We start from the raw sequence: 21,022 nt of genomic DNA on the forward strand, positions 1-21,022 counted from the left end.
ACAGTGTAGCAGTAAGGTGTTGAAGTCCCATGAAGGAGGTGTTGGGTTCAAAACCTGTTGGCTCTTGACAACGGGCACAAAAGCGTGTACACACACGAGCACAAAAGATCCCCCAAAAAAAGAAAGTGTTGGTGTAAATTTGCCCACAAGTTTAGGGATCCCCTTGGTTCATTGAGTCTGTTTACTGAAAGAACTCCTGAAGCTTTTCAAACATGAAGCTCTTGTCGCACATACATAATCCACAAAAGGCTGAACAGCCACGCATTATTATAGAAATATAAAGAGCTTGTACTCCACAGATCCACCATCAATCGAAGCGCAGCTCTGTGGAACACCGGTTGGATTACATTATTCTTTTTCAGCTTCTGCTGCTCTCGTGTATGTCTGCAGCTAGTGCCGCGGTCTTTGCAGTGTGGTTGGGTGAAGACAGGCAACAATGGCAAGAACTCTATCACAAAAGCGGCTTTCAGCTACACATGTCCTTTGGTTGCTGGAGTTATGCAGTTTTTTAACCTGCCTTGTGCTTTATGGTAAGCAAGCTTCAGTGTTTTAAGGTTTGAATTAGTGTTAGTTGTCATGGTCTCTTCATGAGGTTAATATGCTATTCTGTTGCTATATGTGAGTGTTGAAAACTGCTATGTGTAGTTCATAGACGGCCATGTTACAAATTCAGAATTTGTATCACCCCGCAACACAGTGGACTTTTACCGGAATTGCTTTTCATAGCTTTAGCATCCGGCCATTTGGTGAAATAGTTGGTTGCTACAATGATGTATTCACACCTACCGCCTTTTGTGGGCGGCTTGATTGGTTGAACAAAATCCAATCCCCACTTCATGAATGGAAACAGTGGTAGTATGGGCGAGATGGGCAATCTATCAGAATCACCAGGTTGACCCATTCGCTGACAAACATCACATTGCTTTGCTTCGTTGTTGGTATCCTTCATAACCGTTGGCCACCAGAGGCTTGCTTGCAAATTTTGCGGGCTGTGATTTCTCCGCCGATGTGTCCTCCAGTTATGCCACAGTGTGCTTCCCTCAATATTGCTTACTGCTCATGGTCCGGGACACACCTTCGTAGAATTTGGTCTATGCCTCTTTTGTAGAGCTGCCCGGCAATCATTGTGAAGTTTTTGCTCCTCAAGGCGATCCTTTTCTTTCTGTCAGCAGTGTAGCCTTCCAAGAATGTTCCATCCTCTAGAAACTGCATCATATCATAATACCAGTTCTCTTCCGCTTTTGCAGCTGCTACTGTGAATAGGTTGTTATCTGGGAATTGGTCATCCACTCCATCTAGAGCTGGTTCTCCGGAATCCAGTCTGGATAGAAAGTCTGCCACTGCATTTTCTCTTCTGAGCATGTAGTTGCGGTATTCAACTTGCAGTAGTCCACACAGATTCTTATCTTCATGTTCTTTTTGGAGACTACCACAATTGGGGATATCCAAGCAGCTTTCTCTACTAGTACATTGAAACCCACTCTCAACAATCTGTCAATTTCTTCTTTGACTTGTTTGGCGTAGTTAGGATTCATTCTTTACCTCTACTATATGGCTGGTATGACTCCTTTCAAATTGATGCTGTGCTGGAAGAATTTAGGGTCCATGCTCTCCATGTCCTCATACGATCAAGCAAAGATATCTTGGTATTCCTTCAGTAAGGACACCAACTTTTGCTTGAATTCTTCTTCCAGTTCCAGACTAATCTTCATTGGCTTTTCTTCTTTTTCATTTTTCAGGTTCACCTCTTGTAGTCTGTCGAGGCTACTTTTGCGGCATTTCCCTACTGGTTCTCTTTTTGTTTCTGAACCCAATCATGGATTTCTTGCATTTCTTGCTCTAGATTCCAGGCCCATTCAACCTCTTTTGAGGCTCTCCTGCATGGTTTTGCTCAGTTTTGCTCTCCTTGAGCCCTCTGGTTTAGTGTAATTTTATTCTTTTTTCTTCATTTCTTTGGCTACTTATTCCGCTTGTCCATCTTTTGTTTCCACATAGTGCCCCATCACTTCATCTACATGTAACTTGTACAAGGGCACAAGTCGGGATGTTCCTGAAGTATTCTGTCCTCATCACCATCATCAAAGCCTTCTGACATATTGAATGTTTCCACGTGAACTGGTCTTTGGGCAGGTTTCACTAATCCCCTTACGTCGGAAAGGTCAACATGGACTTTTCGCTTCCCCTTTCTAATGGAGATTTTGTTTCTGCCCCGTGCTTCACTTTGCCATGTCTCAACCAGGGCCTTCCCAATAGCACCTGGTAAGACCTGGTGTGATTTTCAGTGGTTATGACCACTAGGTTGACCATGAAGTCTACTTGTTTGATTTTCATTTGGACATTTTTGACAATTCCCTTGGGAACCACCATTCTATTATCTGCCATTCTTATGTTGAATGGAATGGAATCCCATTTGAGACCCAATTCTATTGCAGTTTGACATTTACTCCGGATCCACCATCCAATACTACATCATTGATGAGCACATAGTTAAGTTGAATTGTGACTTTGACTACTTTATCATCTCTGGAAATTGGGGGTTTCTCAGAATGCATTCTGTTGCATTCTGGAGTTTCTTCTTCTTCAGAGTGTTTCAATTCTTTACTCGGTCCTTCAATGCCTGCCATCAAGATTCTAGCCTTGAATCTTGGACATAAATCCAGCACTTGTCTCAATAGGACCTGTCTGTCCAACAGCATTGATACTACATTGGTTTGCAACCAATCAGCATCCTTCTTGCTTTCTTCCAAGCTTCTTTCATTGTTGAGCTCTACCCGCATCTTGTGCAAATTTCCGCTTGCCTCCGGTAGATCTGCGATGACTTCACATGACATATCCTCCTTCTGCCTACCTTGCCTTCTTTCTATTTCCTTTGTGGCTTGAATCCTCACCTTCTCTTGCTGATCCCAATCCACAACTGCCTTCTTGCAAGCTTTGGGTGAGTCCGGATTATCTGCCGGAGTTATTACTACACCATATTCATTAGCTTTAGCCCTTGTGATTGCCAAGATGTCTTGAACCTCCGGTTGTATGTCATCCGGCTGCATTATGTTGGCACTTGGCGGATTTTCTTTGAGTTGCATCAATTCCGCCTGTCTTTCTTCATCATGCTTTTTCTTCATGGCACATTCCACCTTGGTGTGCCCAAGCTGTTGGCAATAGTAGCATGTGAAGGTGGTAGATCCACTAGCATGTCCTTGACTTCTTCTTCTAGAGTAATTTCCGCAGCCTCTCCTCCCATACCTTCTCATCCTGGGAGTCTTCTTTCCACTTTTTCCATGCTGTTCACCATGGGAGCTCTATTTCTCATGTTGTACTTGCAGTTCCGTGTACTATGATTGTACATGTTACAAATGGTACACGTTGGTGGCACTGTGCATTCCTCCTTGAGGTGGCCTTCTTGTTTGCATTGAGAGCAGAACACATTTTTTTAGAATTCTGAGCTCTTGCCCTTTTTTATCTCTTTCATCCGCTGCTACACCTGCAGCACAAGTTCTTTGGGGCTCATTTTTGCCTTCGTGGAGCTAGTAGAGGAGAGCTTAGTGCGGCCAAGCTCATCGCCATTTTTCTCACCCGTTCTCCTTGTGCAAAAGAAGGATGGTTCATTTCGTATGTGTGGATTACAGGGCATTAAACAAGATAACCATCAAAATTCGGTTTCCAATTCCGAGGATAGATGATACCTTAGACAAATTGGATGGATTATCATGTTTTAGTCGCATTGATCAAAAGAGTGGCTATCATCGAGTGCGAGTGATGCCAGAGGATGTACATAAAACGGTTTTTCGCACTTCTTTTGGTCTCTATGAGTACTTGGTTATGTCTTTCGGTCTCACCAATGCTCCAACTACATTTAATCGCATGATGGACCGGATTTTTAGAAATCATAGAGCATTTACAAGTGTCTTCTTTGATGATATTCTTGTGTTTTCCAAGAATGAGGAAGAACACAAGAAGTACTTGACAGTGGCCTTTGAAGAAGTGAGGCAACACAAACTTATGATAAATGGCAAAAAGAGTGAATTCTTCCTTTCGGAGATTCACTATTTGGGACATATAGTCTCCAAAGATGGTGTGAGAATGGATCCCGCAAAGATCCAAGCCATCAAAGATTGGCCTGAATTTAAATCCATACATGAAGTACGTAGTTTTCTTGGTTTATGCTCATACTACAGGAGATTTATCTTTCATTTTGCAATGATTGCTTTGCCATTGCATGAATTGACCAAGAAACATGCTATGTTCAAATGGACGAAAGCTAAAATTGATGCTTTCAATTCTCTCAAGAATGCCATTATTACTAGCCCAGTCTTGATCATACCTGATTTGCATAAGCCATTCATTGTTGAATGTGACGCATGTGGCAATTGTATTGGTCGTATCCTAAATCAAGAGGGACATGCGTTGCATATGAAAGCAGGAGATTGCGTGATGCTGTTCATTCACTACAATGTGGAAACACTACTTATTTGGGGTTGAATTTGTGGTCAAAACCGACCATCAAAGTTTGCGATACTTTCTTTTGTAAACTAAACTCTCCGAAAAGCAAATGAGGATGGGCAATTTCCTCTCAATGTTTCATTTTCAAATTTTGCATACTCTCGGCAAGAAAAATGTGGTGGTCGATGCATTATCAAGAAAGCTATGTACTGCTGCAATTTTGATTGCCTCTCATCAGGACTTGTCTAGTATACGAGAAATGTATCATTTGGATGCTGATTTTGTTGGTCATGTCCATTCCCGGCTAGTTCAGGTGTGCCCACATGCAGTTGGTGATGCCTCACGGTCACTTATGCTTGTTGACCCTTATGCTGGTCTATGCTAGACGCTTTCTCTTATGTGATGTCTACTGGAGATGCCTTTTATGCTGTTTTCCCTTGCAGCAGGATTGTTTCTATAGTGTTGACATTGTCACTTTCTCACATGTGATGTTTACTGGGAGTGCCTTTTACTCACTTGGCCAGTGTTGGCTTGCTCTCATGGTTTTGACATGTCACATGTATATTATTCATTGTGGGATTATGCATCTTTACATTTGCCATACATGCCACTGATCATGGCATCGCTGAGAGTTTACCTATCCTCTCATAGCATTGGCTGATGCCCGCCGTCTCGAGCCCCCACTTTTTCTCCCCATTTTCAGCTTTTCCCATTGCTGATTTTTTTCTCATCGGATCCTCCATTGATGAGTTTCACTGTTGCAGCTTACATTGCATGTCTCACAGGCATGACTTCTGGATCCTGTTGCCTTTACACATGCGTATATTTGCTACCTCTTCTTATGCTTATCAGTGGTGCAGTTACAAAGCATTGACATGGATTACATGCAATTCAGCTTGGCATTTGGTACTTGCCTTCAGGGGGGTATTATGCGATGCCTCTTGATTTGATGCAGTTAATGTCCACATGATCTTTGCCATGCATTTTTGGTGATGCATTTTTGTACTACTGTGCTCTAGCATTAGCGCTATGACATTGAGGATTCTCCTTTTCCCCGTCATATAGTGCTTGCTTTTTCCATTGGCACTGCAGTTCACTCTTATTGTGGAGCATAGTGCAGGGCAGCATTCACAGCTTTATCACCCTGCTGCTACCCGTTCACACCATTCACTTGAGGGGGGTTTGTTGGTCATGTCCACTCCCGGCTAGTTCAGGTGTGAACCCAGCTTACTCACGGGCACTTTTTCCCTGTGACTAGGCACAGGTTTTTTCCCCATGTAAACACACTTACGTGTGTTGGGCACTTTGCCCTAGGCCTTTTTTAGTACTCACTTGTACTTTCATTTCACATCATTATTGAGTACATCTTTTCCAGCACTCTCACGTTTCTCTGTGCTTGAGGTTGTGTGTGTGTGTGTGTGTGTGTGTGCGCGCGCGTGCGCAGGCTAGCTTCCCTCCTATCCAACAGATTTTGGGGATATATGGGCTGATTTGATGGCTGGTCATACACGTCCATCTTATATGGTTAAAGATGGCTATCTTATGAAGGATAATTGCTTGTGTGTGGTAAAAAACTTGAGGCCAAAAGTTTTGGATGAATGTCATGCATCTCCGTATGCAGGACGTAGGGGAATATTTCCCACTACACAAATGATTGAAAAATATTCCTTTTGGCCAGGCATGAGAAAAAAGATAGAAACTTTTGTTTGTGCATGTATCACCTGTCAAATAGGCAAAAGACCTTTGGTTTACTTCAGCCTTTGTCTATTCCTAACCAGCCATGGGAAAGCATCACAATGGATTTCATTATGGATCTTCCTCTACACAATATGGTAACGATGCAACTTGGATCATTGTGGACAGGTTTAGCAAGCAAGCACATTTTATACCTGTTAGGAAGATCATAAAAACTGAGCATATGGTCACACTCTTTATGTCATAGGTGTTTAAGCATCATGGTATGCCTAAGTCAATTGTGGGGGATAGAGATCCCAGAACAACGAGCCTCTTTTGGAGAGCTCTCTTTGACAACATGGGCACCAAGCTGAATTTTTCAACGGCTTATTATCCTCAAACAAATGGACAAAGTGAAGCCGCAACTTCAGGTGTATTGAATTTGCTTAAATACTATGTGGCAGATAAAAAATCTTCTTGGGAAATTATCTACCACTTGTGGAATTTGCAAGATCATGTATGGCAGTGGTATTACCACCCATCCTACGCACTAAGGATGAGAATTTTGCTGCTGATGAGTACGTAAGGGACCTTGATATTGCCTTTGCACAGGCCATTGAACGTTCTTAAGCAAAGCATAAGAAGACAAGCATAGAAGGCAATTGGATATCAAAGAAAATGATTTGGTATTGCTGAAATTTGAGAAAGCCAGGCTTAGTAAGAGACCTGGTAAGGAGGGAGCATGCCCTTAGCTCTCTACCAGGTATTATGGACCCTTCAAAGTGATCAAAAAGATAAATGATGTGGCTTTCCAGCTTGCTTTACCGGATCATTGAAAGATACACAATGCATTCCATGTGAGCCTCTTGTGCAAGGATGTGGGACCTCCACCTGTGGAACCAGTCTCAGAGGATCCACCAGAAGTGGATGAGCTGGAAGAGGTTTTGCAACCCGAACAAATTGTTTTCATAAAGAGCGTAAACTTGTAGGTGGCAAGCTACAAAGACACTATCTTGTGAAATTCAAGAATTATTCTCCCATGGATGCAAAGTGGATGGATGAAGCTTACTTTCAGGAGTATCCGCAACTTCTTCGAGCATACCTGGAAGCATTTTAGTTGCGGTCAATTATTTAGAAGCAGGGGGATGTCACTATTTAGGCATTCTCTGTGCTTCAGGCTTATGGACGAGTTCCATAAGATGGACTAGCTTGGTTGAGGACATGTTGTCAATACTAAGAGCCTGGTTATGTAGACTGGGATTTTGATCCGCGCCCATATCCAGAATATGGTACCATGTGCTACTAGTTAAATGAAATGGAAAATTGTTCCATGGTACATTCTTACATTGCATCTATGCGAATAAGGTTTTGAACTTGTTTTCGCATGAACTGTTTTGTTTCATGCGTGAATTGTGCGTGTAGTCCACGAGTTGGGGCCCCTCTTGTGAACCATGTGAGTGAAATTGTCTTCTGATCTCGCTTGTGGGATGTAGATAGGTGGTAAGTATACTACTTTACTCTATATTGCTCATTTTATGAGCAAATGGCAAATTTTTCTATTTGTAGGTCTACACTTTAATAAGTGCATCCGCCCCAAGTTATAAGTGAGTTTGGGCGTCCACACTCCATTAAAGTTCGAGCGGATAATTCATAAAGAGGTTGGACCAGTTTTCACTCCTGATCGGCTAGGCACATATTCAGGTGTCCTTTTCTGCATGTTATGAGTTTTGTGTGGCCTCCCACATGTCAAGAGGAGGGATGGTTTGGACAGGTGGCCCAATAGGCACCATCCACTCATCCTCTACATGTTGGGAAAGCTTATCTTTCCTCTCTCTCCTCTCTCTAGAAGTGGGTGTCAACCATATGGGGGCTTCCCTTTTCATTTTTGGACACACACACTTATGAAAAAGTTCATTTTCTTCTTTTTCATGATTCCCATAGCCATGAAAGCTTGAGAAATTTTGTCTTCTACTTATATAGTCTCCATATGATCACCAATTTGCAAAATTTCTGTTCTATTCATGAATATGGAGCCTCCTAAGTATTCTATTGTTCCCAAATTTTTTGTAAACCCTAATTTTTGGGCAACCATAGTACCTCTATAGCCCTATGCTTTGGGCATCTTTTCCACCCAAAAGTCCCGATTTTGGAGTCCGAATACCTGCTGAAAAACCCTAATTTACAGAAACCCTAATTTCAGCTGGGGGTCCCTGGAAGTGTGGACATCAACCATACGATGGTTGTACTCAAATGCAAGAAGCAGAATTGCGGTAAAAGCTCGTTCAAGCTCTCTTCCACTTACTCAAGATCCGAATATTAGTCATTATGGTGTTATGTCTTGGTCGGTATGGATGCCAATGGAGCATAGTTGCATTTGATTAGCTATGAGGGATTGAGGAGTGAGACTGTGACATCAAATGGAAGCAATCAACCGCATCAACAACCATGTTTGCAATGCTGTTTTCATTTGCATGAATGCCTATGGACAGTTTGGCATGCGAATGCCTGTGAATGTAACAGGAACCTTGGTAATACAATCTATTACAAGGGGGTTCGGCCCTTTCCCGCCCTAGTGCGGTGTGTAAGTGATTTCAATTTTCAGCTTTGTTAAGCTTCATTTTGTGGTGCCATTTTCAGCTTGTTTAATTGTGTTAATTGCTTAAGTGTAAGGCAAGATTGTGCTCAACCCCGAACAGGGGAGTCTCATCCATCCGTCCTTGCATACATAGTACATACACACACTCATGCATACACACATGCATGCCATCCATGTGTGCACAATCATCCATGCGAGTGTGCGCGCGCGCGCACAAACATAAATTTGATGTTTTCAATTCATTGACAGGTCTTTGAAAGTGCGTTCTACACAGGCTGCAATGTCAACTGACTTTTCCATAGCACAATCCTGATTTATGGAAAAATTATTCCTAGTTCATGGAGCTTGGTGCTATAGGCGCACTACGTTCATGGTATGTGTTAATTCTGTATCTATTTAAGGTTTTCAAATCTTCCTTTATTTGAAAGTGCTGATGTTTGAAAAAATTTGTTGTCCTTTATGCAGTTTTTTTTAAAAAAAAAACAAGAACTTCGTGTTTGGTTTCTCAATTTTCCTCTTTAATGCGTATACGCATTTTTCTGGGCAATCAATCTATGCAGATTGGTTCCTTTCTCTACAGAATGTAGTCTTCACTTCTGCACTGGTAGTTGTGATAGTTGTACCCGACCAAGATCTGAAAGCAAGGTCTTGTCTAAGCTTCCCACAATTTTATAAAAAGGTGAGTGCTGTGTGAAGCTTTGGATGGGTTTTGAAACATGGTTTTAGATTCGTAGTATCATGCATAACGACCAAAATCTAACAATTTTCTATGTTTTGATCATTTAATCAGGGGTAGCTTAATAGAAACCTTCTACCTCGTAGCATCATATCATGGATATTGAATGGTACTATTTGATGTCAACTTCAGGTTTTTCATCTCAACTTTACTGCTACTATTTGATGTCACTTTTATCACTGACTGGAAGCCTACGTAAAAGAGTGGATTGCTTATAAACATTGGAGGACCTCTTGGAGATCAGGACCCAAATCAGGCCAGAACCAATCTCTAACCAGACACTTGGATAGTGGCCTAGTGGCCTCTGGTAGTGTGGGACCAATCTCTGAACAGACACTTGGATAGTGCCCTCTGGTAGTGTGGGACACTAGAGTTTGGGTGTTGTGTGGGTGGTCTAGCCTCAGGCTTGAATAAGCTATGGCTAGGTGGTGAGCTTGCCAGCAACCTCTTTGATTGGTCTTTTGTATATGTTTGTGCAACATGTTGTTTGAGAGATTTCATAGACTTGGGTGAGCTCTAGGAATGTAGGTGCCTATCTTAATTTATCATTGAAGCTCTGCCTGATTTTCTATTAAGTTTGCCCAGATGGCTACAGCCCTAAGGGCATTGCCTCACAAGATCTTATTTTCACTAAAACATAAATATAATCCCAAGCAAGTAAATCAAAGAACATGAAAATGGTATGCAAGGACACTGTACACCATGCTAGGGACCAGGAGAATTGAGCTGCTCTCGGCCCTTAGGTTATTTTCCATTTCCTAAGGTGCATTGACCATACCAGGCAGGGATTTGGCATCAGTTCCGAGTCTCACAGTTCAGAAGTCAAATTGATTGATCAATTTCCAGGGTTATTTTCCATTTCCTAAGGTGCATTGACCATACCAGGCAGGGATTTGGCATCAGTTCAGAGTCTCACAGTTCAGAAGTCAAATTGATTGATCAATTTCCAGAGAATTGATTAGGGGATTTTGTTTCTGTGTGAGAAGGATCTTGTACTCTTTTCAAAGAAAGCACCTTTTCACACACAAATGAGCCACAGAGGGTTTCCTGCCATTCCACACCTTATAACAGGTAATTGTTTGCAAGGCCTTTGGTGGGGCATCTACTTAGCACATAAGTGACACATATAACTGCCTCTGGCCTTTAATCATGCAACATGGCATCTCCATGAGATATCTGTTCTTCCTCTCAGCCATACCATTTTGCTGAGGTGTGATGCACTATGAATTCATGAGGGAGAATTACTTGGGTGGGGCATCTACTTAGCACATAAGTGACACATATAACTCTCTCTAACCAAAATGCATGACATAAATCTTGGCCTTTAATCATGCAACATGGCGTCTCCATGAGATATCTATTCTTCCTCTCAGCCACGCCACTTTGCTGAGGTGTGTAAGTCACTGTGAATTCATGAGGGAGAACTAAGAGCTAAGAGCTACCGTAGCTTGCTTTGATACCAAGGCTCAACATTGATAGCCCAAGGAAGAATATACATAGATCTTTTGGCCCGATTTTCATGATTGTGCTGTTTTCACCAAAAACTAGGAATAGTGAATGTAGTCCCTGATGGTCAAGTAGCGGTCAAATTATAATCTGGTCACCCAAGTTGAAGGCTTATGAGAGATCAACAAGAGTCAAATATTTTACGGGACTGGTCACTGCTGGTCAAACCCGGTCAAAATTTCTCAGATCTGCTCAAAAATGGTGAAGCTAGTTCAAATCTGTCAAAAACATCCAATTTGTGATTGAAAAAAAAAACAGTTGTAACTGGTGCACAATCTTGTATTGACTCTCTATGTTGGCGTGTTGCACAATGAGCTATTTGTATTAATCTTCACGGTCTACCTTTTGTGAATGTGTTGCTGGCTGCCCCCACAGTAGTAATAAGACATGGCTCACATAGTTTGAAGTTTGTTGAAAGGTTTAACAGTTCATCTGGTGTGGAAGAAACGTACGATGTTTTCATTCAGAACTTGACCTATCCATGTTATTTTATTTAGAACTTGACCTGTCCATGTATGTGTAAATAAAGGAAAATGTATGTCTGCATGCGTGCTCATGTGTTCGTAGCATACTGTATATCATTGAAGAAACATCTATAAACAATCAAATAACCTCAGCACTATTATTGAAGGCGAAACCTGAATGTGGGGACACACACAATTCAAACCTATTACAACACTAGAATTGAATTTGCAAGCTCAAACATGATGGAAATGAAGACTTGTCTGTGAAAGGAGATCCAAAAGTGAGCCCCTAGCCCTCCTGTGCACCCTCCCCACTTCACCCGCCATCCAGCCCTCTGCTGCTGCCTGCTGCACCGCCTACGTGCAGCCCCTGCACCCCCAGCGCCTGGGCGTTTTTGCGGAAGTCTGCCCCCCTCTTTGCGCCTCGCCACCCCGCCTTGCCCCTGACCTGCCCTGTGCATTTTCCTGCACCGGCCCTCATCTTTGCCTCGCCCCAGGGCCTCCCGCGCAAGTCTTCTTGCCCTCACCTGCCTTGCCTCACGCGCCTGCCTCTCCGTGCCGGCCTTCCCACCATCTTCTTTGCCCCGCCGCCCCTGGTCTTTTCCCTTCGGAGGACACTCACTGCAGCCGCTGCCCCTTCCCCGTCAAAGGCTTGAGTTCGACTGGGCAGGATTGAGTTCGACTTGGCAGCCCTTGTTGCGGAGCCTGATTAACTTTCTTTGCGAGACAGGACCACTGTTTGCCTCCAGATACATACCCTTTGGCTGAAGTCATCGGCTTCTTGGTCACCGTTTTTGCTCCCCCGGGCCCCCCACAGAGTACTTGGTGCTTCTTCCAACAATTGGAAGCACCCGAGGTTTGGTACTCCCCCCCCGTCATCGGTAGGCAGAGTCGGTTGGGTGGTCTAGGACATGCGATTGTCGCAAATACTCCTTTACATCAGTACCACTACCCATCATTTAGATTTTGGTTAACTTTTCTCAACAAAAAAGAAAAGCAACATGAGACATGATTGCATGTTAGTTCATTCTTTGTCTTTAAAAAATAAATGATAAGTGAGTAGAGAAACTAACTTATGAATTAAAATTGTAGATGTAATTATTTGGATACCTGTTAATGGATAGGGTTAAAGCCCTCATAACAAACATATGCATAACGCATATCAAAACTGGTAACTTGTCCACAGTTGCAAAAAGTCGAATAAAGAAATAGATTTAAAAGACTAGTTGAAAAGCACTGCATACAGAGCATAGGACTCCAGAGTTGGCATCCCATCTCTCGAAATCAAGCAGCAAATTCTAACCCCGAGTTGAATGATTTTTATCATCAAATAGATCGGTTGTCATGTGCAGCTATCTGAATTTCTTTAACACTTCAGACCTCTCAGCTTTCTTCTTCACTACTTTGAGCTTCTGAGACATAGTCTCTTGATGTATAAGCCGTATGCTCGCGGGAATCAAGCTTCTCATCTCACCAGAACCTTCACCCAAAAACTTAAGCATAATCAATGCTTTCTACGTGTAAGTTTCACATCCCTACCAATGAATTAAAAAGGGAGGCCTGTTGGCACTTCCTTCATATCAAAACAGTCTTAAGCTGCATATTATTCGCATGGTCTTCCATGATCAACTCACACACGTGGTTGAATACGTTCTTGGCACTTTTTAATAGAGACAAAACAATTTGAGCATCACCATATGTCTTGGCTAAGCGACACTTATTAGTAGAAAAGCGAGAGATAGGGACTCTTATTTATTGCCGGTACCTCATGCATACTTTGAGATTTCCGCTCGGCTTTGGAATGCAATGTTAAAAATGTTCTCCAAGAAAAGTAGGGCTTTCACAACAATCACCTTCTGTGAACTTCCAATCTCCTTACAAATCATGTCCATCTCACTTGCAGAATTGATGCATCGAGTATAGATCATTATGGCGTCCTCACCTTGATCAAGACTATCCTTAAAAATCAAGCTTTCTTGTCTTGAAGATGGGCACTTCTTCGAGCTGCACGACTTGGAGTGCTTACTTGAAGCAATCTTTCTCAGTATTCCATTATAGATCCTCACAAGACTACCACCAATTGTCACAGCTTTTATCATGTGAGTTGTTGCAGTGTTTTTCATATCTACAATCACACAATGAGTGAAGCTCATTAATTGTATTGGAGTTGAGATATAAACATGCGATTACATCATGAGATTCATGCAAGTACAATAATCAAAGCATGTCATGGACAACCCCTCCTCTCTACGTCAACAAACCATTTTCTTTTGACGTAGAGGAGAGAAGTCGTCCATGACAGGAGGGAACTCCCCCCAACCCTCCGTTCTCGGGTACAGAATGGTTGTTGACTCACCTGTTCTTGGTCAGAAATGGGGGGTTGGGAAGATTTTCCTTCCTCTTCTCTCTCTTCTTTCTGTCCCTTTTGTTTCTTTTTAGGTGTGGTTGACTGTTAGTTTGATTCTTCTCATCTCTTGCTCTCAAATTCAGAGATTAGGTTAGTTGAAGTAGATCTCGAATAAGGCCAGGATAGTGTCTCTATCTCTTTTTTTGGCATACATATGGTCCAATTACCTACAAAACCAAGAGTAATAGGACATCTTTAGGTCCCTTATAATAGCACTATATATGAGAATGGATTTATGTTTTTGTATTTAGAATGGTTGGTCTCAAGAATAAATCATGCTCCAAATAGGCTTTGATGGTTGTACTTGCATGAATCTCATGATGTGATCGCATGTTTATATCTCAACTCCAATACAATTAATGAGCTTCAATCGTTTTGTGATTGTAGATATAAAAAATGCCACAACTCACGTGATAGAAGCTATGACAGTTGGTGGTGGTCTTACGAGATTCTTTAATGGAACCCTTGAGAAGGGTTGCTTTAAGTGAGCACTTCAAGTTGTGCAGCTCGAAGAAGTGTCCATCTTCAAGGCAAGAAAGCTTGATTTTGAAGACATTCAAGAGGATAGTCTTAATCAAGGTGAGGACGTCATAATCACCTATTGTCCAATGCATTAATTCTACAAGATGGATATGATTTATAAGGAGATTGAAAGTTCACAGAAGGTGATTGTTGTGGAAGCCCTGCTTCGCTTGGAGAACATTTTTAACATTGCATTTGAGAGCCAAGCGAGAACCTCCAAGTATGTATGCACACGAAGCATAGGTAATACTCAGGAAGGTGCCGGCAACAACAAAGAAGACTCTCCTCCTCTTACTTTTCTATTGATGTTTGCCATTTAATCCAGACATATGGTGATGATCATATTATTTTGTCTCTGTTGAAAAGTGCCAAGAATCTATTGAATGACGTATGTGGGTGCACAACAAGGGAGGTCACTCTTTTTCATTCATTGATGGGGATGTGGAACTTACAAAGAAAGCATTGATTGTACTTGAGTTTTGGGCTAAAGGTTCAGGTGAGATGATAAGCTTGATTCTCGCTAGCGTATCACTCATACATCAAAAGGTTGTGTCTTAAAAGCCCAAAGTGGTCAAGAAGAAAGCTGAGAGGTCGGAAGTGTTGAAGAAATTCAGAGACTTGGAGATAACGTCATATTTATTTAATGATTTTGTAATTCAGAATCATCCAACTCGAGGTTAGAATCTCCTCCTTGATTTAGAGAGACGGGATGCCAGCTTTGGAGTCTTGTACTAGGTCTATTATGCTTTCCAACGAGTCTTTTTACATCTATTTCTTTATTCTACTTTCTATAACTGTGGACAAGTTACCAGTTTTGATATGCGTGATGTATTGTTTGTTATAAGGGCTTTGACCCTATCCATTGACATGTATCTAAATAATTACATCTATAATTTTAGTTTAGAAGTTAATTTCTCTAGTCGTTCATTATTTATTTATTTAAGGCAAAGACTTAACTGACATGCAATCATGTCTCATGTCGCATTTCTTTTTGTTAACTAGAAGATAATGGGTAGTGACATTGATATAGAGGAGCATTTGTGGCAAATCACATGTTCTACTTTAAAGAGGAGGTAGACTGGAAGGGCCAACATTATCGCAAATAAGTGTTGACTATATGAGTATATTCCGAAATTGTCAAGAAAGGCTTGAAAGAAGCTCTTGAACTCGAAGTAGCCACTAATGTTTTAACTTTGTCGAGTTCCCAAAAAAACAATGTGTTGACTTTATGAGTATATTTCGATATTATTTAGAAAGGCTTAAAAGAAGCTCTTGAACTAATGTTTCAACTTTCAATACACACTCCTTGCATATTCTCTGTTTAGAAGATAATCTGAAATGTTGGCTCACCTGAATTCTTGAATTTCTAGCTCTCCTCTTGCTTCTTTTAAAACTTTTTCCCATTGTTGCAATGTTTTTTCAGCTTGTCTTATGTTGCTAGGTATGGGTTACTAGATACTTGAAAACCACATCCTTTGCTTCAAGAATCTATGCCAACTATAAGTAAATGCTCACCTTAACAGGACTAATTTTCATGAAAAGGCCAGTCCCACAAACCACACTAAAATATAAATCTATACTCATGACATCAGAGGTATACATAAGTCATATACTATATCTATAAAAGCTGAGATATGAGCACATACATAATCAGAAGGAAACTCTGTTTCGAGCCTAATGTTACAGAAAAACTTCGTTCCATGAGGTTGTTCACTCTTGTTCCTATTAATGTGTGTACTGTCTATGTCTATGTATATAAAGCACTCTTAGTATGTGTTAGTGTGTTTATATGTGTGAACAGCCACCACTGATAGCTAGATATTATATGTGAATGTAATAAGCATATCATATGTGAATGTAATAAGCAGGTTCCGCATCACTGATTAGATGTTATCAAGCGAGAGAGAGAGAGAGAGAGAGAGAGAGAGAGAGAGAGATCATTGATGCATCATTGCAGATATATACCACTGCACTGCTTGGGCTGCAGTTGACTTTCATTCCCTCACGAGTCACCATGATTCATGAAAACACATGTTAATTGCTTTCAGAGAAAATGAACCTAGAGGTATGGAGTCTGCAGTCTGGATTCTTGAGGCTAGATCTTCATTGCAAAAGAAGATACTAGGACTGACAACTAGGGTCAACATGTAATTTGTTGTGATCATACTCTAGATTAATTATCAATTAGTATGCTACTATGCATGTTTGATGCACTTTTTATATTATCCCTTGTAAGTTGTCTACCTCCATATTAATGGGGCCTATGTAATACACTGGCAGACTTTGGTCTAATTAATGCATTAATTACTAGCTAACCATTTTATGATCCCCATGTACTAGGCTCTATATCTCAATATTAATGGAGCCTATCCCATACTTTAGTTGCTAGTTAATACCCATTCAGCATGCTATTGTTTCTAGAAATCTCTAGAATTTAATGGAGCCTGTGTGTTTGCAAGCTCACAGCCTCACTGCTTCTTCCAAAATGGTTGCCTCAACTTATTCATTAGCAGCTTTAATGCTTTGCCTGTTGGCAAGAGCACCCTGCATATATTACTCTCTTGGTTTCCCCAAGCCAGATCTCTTTACAGTGGGACAGTTTTGGCAAGCCCTGGGGGCAACTTCTCTCTTGGTTTCAAGGAGGTTGGTAACAATGGCTATATCCTTTCCATCATGTAAGGTCTAGGAATAAATAATCCCAGCAGTTGGAGGAGCCACCTGTCAGCATGGAGATGGTGTGGAGTGCAAACAGCAACTCTCCTAGCAGTAGAGGTGCAGCCTTTGCTATCAATCAGCAAGGCAGCTTGCGTCTTAGTGATGGATTAGTGGTGACTTTATGGTCTATGGGTACTAATACAGGGCAAACACTTCATTTAGAAGACTCACGTAATCTAATCCTCTCTTCTAACAGTCCTGGTGATGCAACCATAGCTGCAGCTTGGCAAAGCTTTGATCACCCCACTGATACTCTCTTAACTTCACAGCTTTCTTGAGATTAACAGATTCAATTTCTGCTACAAGCCCATCAATCAAAGGGTCTTTCTATCTCAAAATGGAGGTACATGGTATAGCACTGTATGCAGATCTGGGCCAAAATGCATCCCAAAGAGTACAAAGTTGATAATCTCAATAATATGATGCACATAAACTAAAAATGTTCAACCCTTTTCTCAATGCTTGCAAGTTATTTACCTAGCTACCCCTTTTGATATTTGTAGATGTGAACTCATATGTGAAACAAAAGAAAAAAAAGGGCTCGTTAATTCTCTTAATAATTACCATTGAAATGCTTTGCAATCGTGTAATATTAATTGTTCACTTACATAAATGATTAGAGTCTCGTTTATCATAATTACCAAACAAGTAAGCAAACATACATTGAGAAAGCATGTGGACACAATTAAACCAAACAATTAAAGCTCCAACATGTAAAACTCATTAGAAGGAATTGAAATAGATATGGATTATGCAAGCGCACTTCACATATATTGATAGAACCTGAGTCCACTTGTACGTTGGTTTCCCCTGTTTTTATCACTCGATGCTCAACTTATTAGCCTTTGCATATTTATAGGTCCCCTTAACAGTTGAAGTCCATTCCAAGCTATGCCACATAAGCCTCCATTTCTTTTCCTTGGCTTGGCTTCCCATAATTTTAACATGTTGTACTTGCAACTTGACCAATGATGTTGGGTCAATGGCATTGTGACTAGGTTAACATTGGTCCATTCATAGCCTGTGCCTAGTCTTTTTGGACATATGATGATGGTTCAGCCTTGTTATATTGACACAATGTTGCCACTAACCATTAACAAGGATAAAGATCAAATGTCTCCAACTAATTAGTAAGCCTCTCATTTGTGGCAAGGTGAAAAGATCAATTGCATTTAAGGTGCATTTACCATTACAACCATCATCAAGTTGCAACCATAGCTCACATCAACTTTAAGAGAATCATGCAAGGTACACTCAAGGGTTTAGAGATCAAATCAAAACTAAGGTACAAAAGATCCATTATTGTGAATAGGGGGCAAGGCAAGCTATTATAATACCTTGGCTAATACCTTGGCTTGGTTGGGTAGCTTAGGCCAAAACCTGAGGGGACCAATATGGGTATATGTGGGTAGGAGAGTAGGGAAGGCTTAAAGTTGATTCATTACTTTTCACCCTAAAGCTATGGCATGGCCTAGGGATGTCTTGCATCCTAATGAAGGTTTTTTGGAGAGAGAGAGAGAGAGAGAGAGAGAGAGAGAGAGAGAGAGAGAGAGAGAGCACAAAGTGAAGTTAAGAAAAAGATTCATGACTTTTTGATTATGGAGTCATGGGAATGGGTAAAGAATGGAAGGCATAATAAAGGGATGTTATTAGGTAGAAATGTTGTGGGTGGGTGTCTAGGTGGTGTGAAAGGGCTGCCAGAGGGGGGAGGGGGGGCACTTTTGAGGTGGCGAAATTGGGTAGCTTAGGTGAGAACTTGAAGGGGTAGTTAGGATTAAAAGTAGGTAGAGACCTAGTCCTAATTCACAATCAAAAGATGTTATATGGTCTAGCAATGCACAACACCTTATTCATACTAACATGTATCATAAAGCTATAAATATATTTTCAATCAGTAGGACCTACCCAAGTGGTAGGTTGTTAAGCTCTCAATCTATTGGTGGGAGTTTAAAATCCAAAGAAACCCACTAGGAAGGCTTCCACCTTGTGTATGACCTTGTTAGGCTATAAGCCTTTTCATTAATTTTTATTTTGTGTGGTGGCTCTTCCTTGATAGCAAACAGTATCTTGGTCACTTACCTTTTCCCATGTGGATTAGCATTATTTTTATCCATAGTCTTGTGAGCTTAGACTTCATAAAATGAGAAACAAGGTTTTTAAATGTCGGTGTGCTAGTGAGGGCATGAACTCATGTAGAATAGGGTTTTTTGTTTTTTGTTTTTTTGGGGGGGAAGGTGTAAACATGTGAGGCTTAGCATGTAGGTAGTAAGTTAGGTAGTTAGAGCACTTGTAGTAGACACGCATTTCAATCAAGCAAATGGGTGTGGCCATATGACATTGGGGGGTGTTTGGAGGGTAGTAGCATGCATGTTTTTATTCATGTTGGGACTTAGTGTGCCATTTCTGGGGGTTAATGCACTTTTAGTCAAAGATTTGGCCTTGAAACTTTTGATGCCAAAGGAAAAAAGAATCAATAATGGACCTTTAAAATATATATATTAATGGTGTGCAAAAAGATATTTATGGTTATATTTTGATCAATTTGTATTTTGGCCTCTATATTCTTGACAAATGTAGGTTAGATGGCCATATTTTCATAATCTTGAAAAATCTAGGTTAGGTGGCCATATTTTTATCAATTTGTAATTTGGTATTTACATTCTTGACATATGCTTTTAAATGCTTTGTAAGAGGACATGCAACTAGTCAACTCTAGCTTCTAGATTATATTTAAGGAGATGTTTTGGGTTAGGGCAAAAGCATTGTTTTTTTCTTTAACTAGGAAGTTAAGCATTAGAATGAAGTGTGACAATAAGCAAGGGTGGTTAAAAGAGTGCTAGGTTGGCTTAGATTATACTAGAGGAGTCCAGGCTCTTGGACCAGGCAAAGAAGTCAAGGAGTGTAGGAGTATGGAGTGAGACTGAGGGGGTGTGAGGGGAGGGAAATCTATGTTTGTGTCTTTTATATATGTGTGTGTGGGGCAGTGCTAGAAAAAAAATTATCCTTTTGTGTATTTTTCAAGGTAAGATTGGAAAAGACCATGGATTTTAGCTTGCCTTGAAATTAATGTAAGATATTGGGAAATTTTATTTTGACTTGTTGAGAAAATTGCATGTTGATGTGGACATTAAAAGTTTTGCATTCAAGGTAGGGGTGCCTTTTTCCATTGACATTTGTAGACACTTTGTATCTAAATTATGATTATGTTGGGCAATGTGCATATGCTTCGCTTCATATCCAAAGATGCACTCTCTTCTCCTCTAGCTCTCCTCATCACACATAAGGGTTTTTGTGGATTGTATACTCGTCTTCTTGCTCATCTTGTCAAAATGGGTGCAATTAATTTTCTCTATCTATAATTTCTATAAAAATAGCACATATTTCTATACGATGACTAATGGCCTCGCTCGTGCACTTGTGGAACTCCGCTATTATGTTGCTAGTGTTTGTCGCCAGAGTTTGACTGAGCTTGAATGATGAACAAGTTTTTGCACTTTGATGGCTTACTATGCACCAATTTTAGTAACTCTAAAGAAGAATCATACAATTTTGTTCACCAAGTTTGTGGGTTTCTAATTACTTGAATTCAGCACCATTATTTTAAAAAAAAACTCAATAATAATGAATATATTATGTGTATAATGGTTAGAAAATTATCACTTACATTTGCATGTGTATAGAAGCTATAAACCTGCCTAAGGTCTTAGCCAAGGAGATGGATAGCCCAAGTTCCTAGCCATTTCTGGTGAACACCCTACCAATGTTCCAGTGGTAACCACAAGAGTTAAAGTACATATAATGGGCTACTTGTCCACTTGGAAACAGCCCACTTTAACTCTTGTGTGATTACAAATGTTTCAGTGTGGTAAGCACAAGAGTTAAAGTACCTAATGGGTTAGTCGTCCACTTGGAAACAACCCACATTTATTTTTGTATTTTCCTATTTATATTTTAAAAATAGTATA

General features: G+C 40.7%; 1 protein-coding gene and 1 long non-coding RNA gene across 2 annotated transcripts in view; both read left to right on the forward strand.

The window, feature by feature from the left end:
- Window positions 1-215: 215 nt before the first annotated feature.
- LOC147604512 (putative phospholipid-transporting ATPase 8) overlaps window positions 216-21,022 on the forward strand; it is a 176,017-nt gene continuing 155,210 nt past the window's right edge. The window contains exon 1 of the mRNA XM_086794758.1: window positions 216-530. Within this exon, the coding sequence (XP_086650884.1) occupies window positions 437-530 (94 nt within the window). The 5' untranslated portion in view covers window positions 216-436. The remainder of the gene's footprint in view (window positions 531-21,022) is intronic.
- On the forward strand, window positions 9,400-15,160 carry LOC147604513 (uncharacterized). The gene is made up of 2 exons (XR_015265319.1): window positions 9,400-9,575; window positions 14,208-15,160. It is a non-coding gene; the product is annotated as an uncharacterized LOC147604513 (long non-coding RNA).

The sequence above is a fragment of the Cibotium barometz genome, chromosome 61 (assembly GCF_041138505.1).
Source record: "Cibotium barometz isolate CiBa-2024 chromosome 61, ASM4113850v1, whole genome shotgun sequence".
Classification (NCBI taxonomy): Eukaryota; Viridiplantae; Streptophyta; class Polypodiopsida; order Cyatheales; family Cibotiaceae; genus Cibotium; species Cibotium barometz.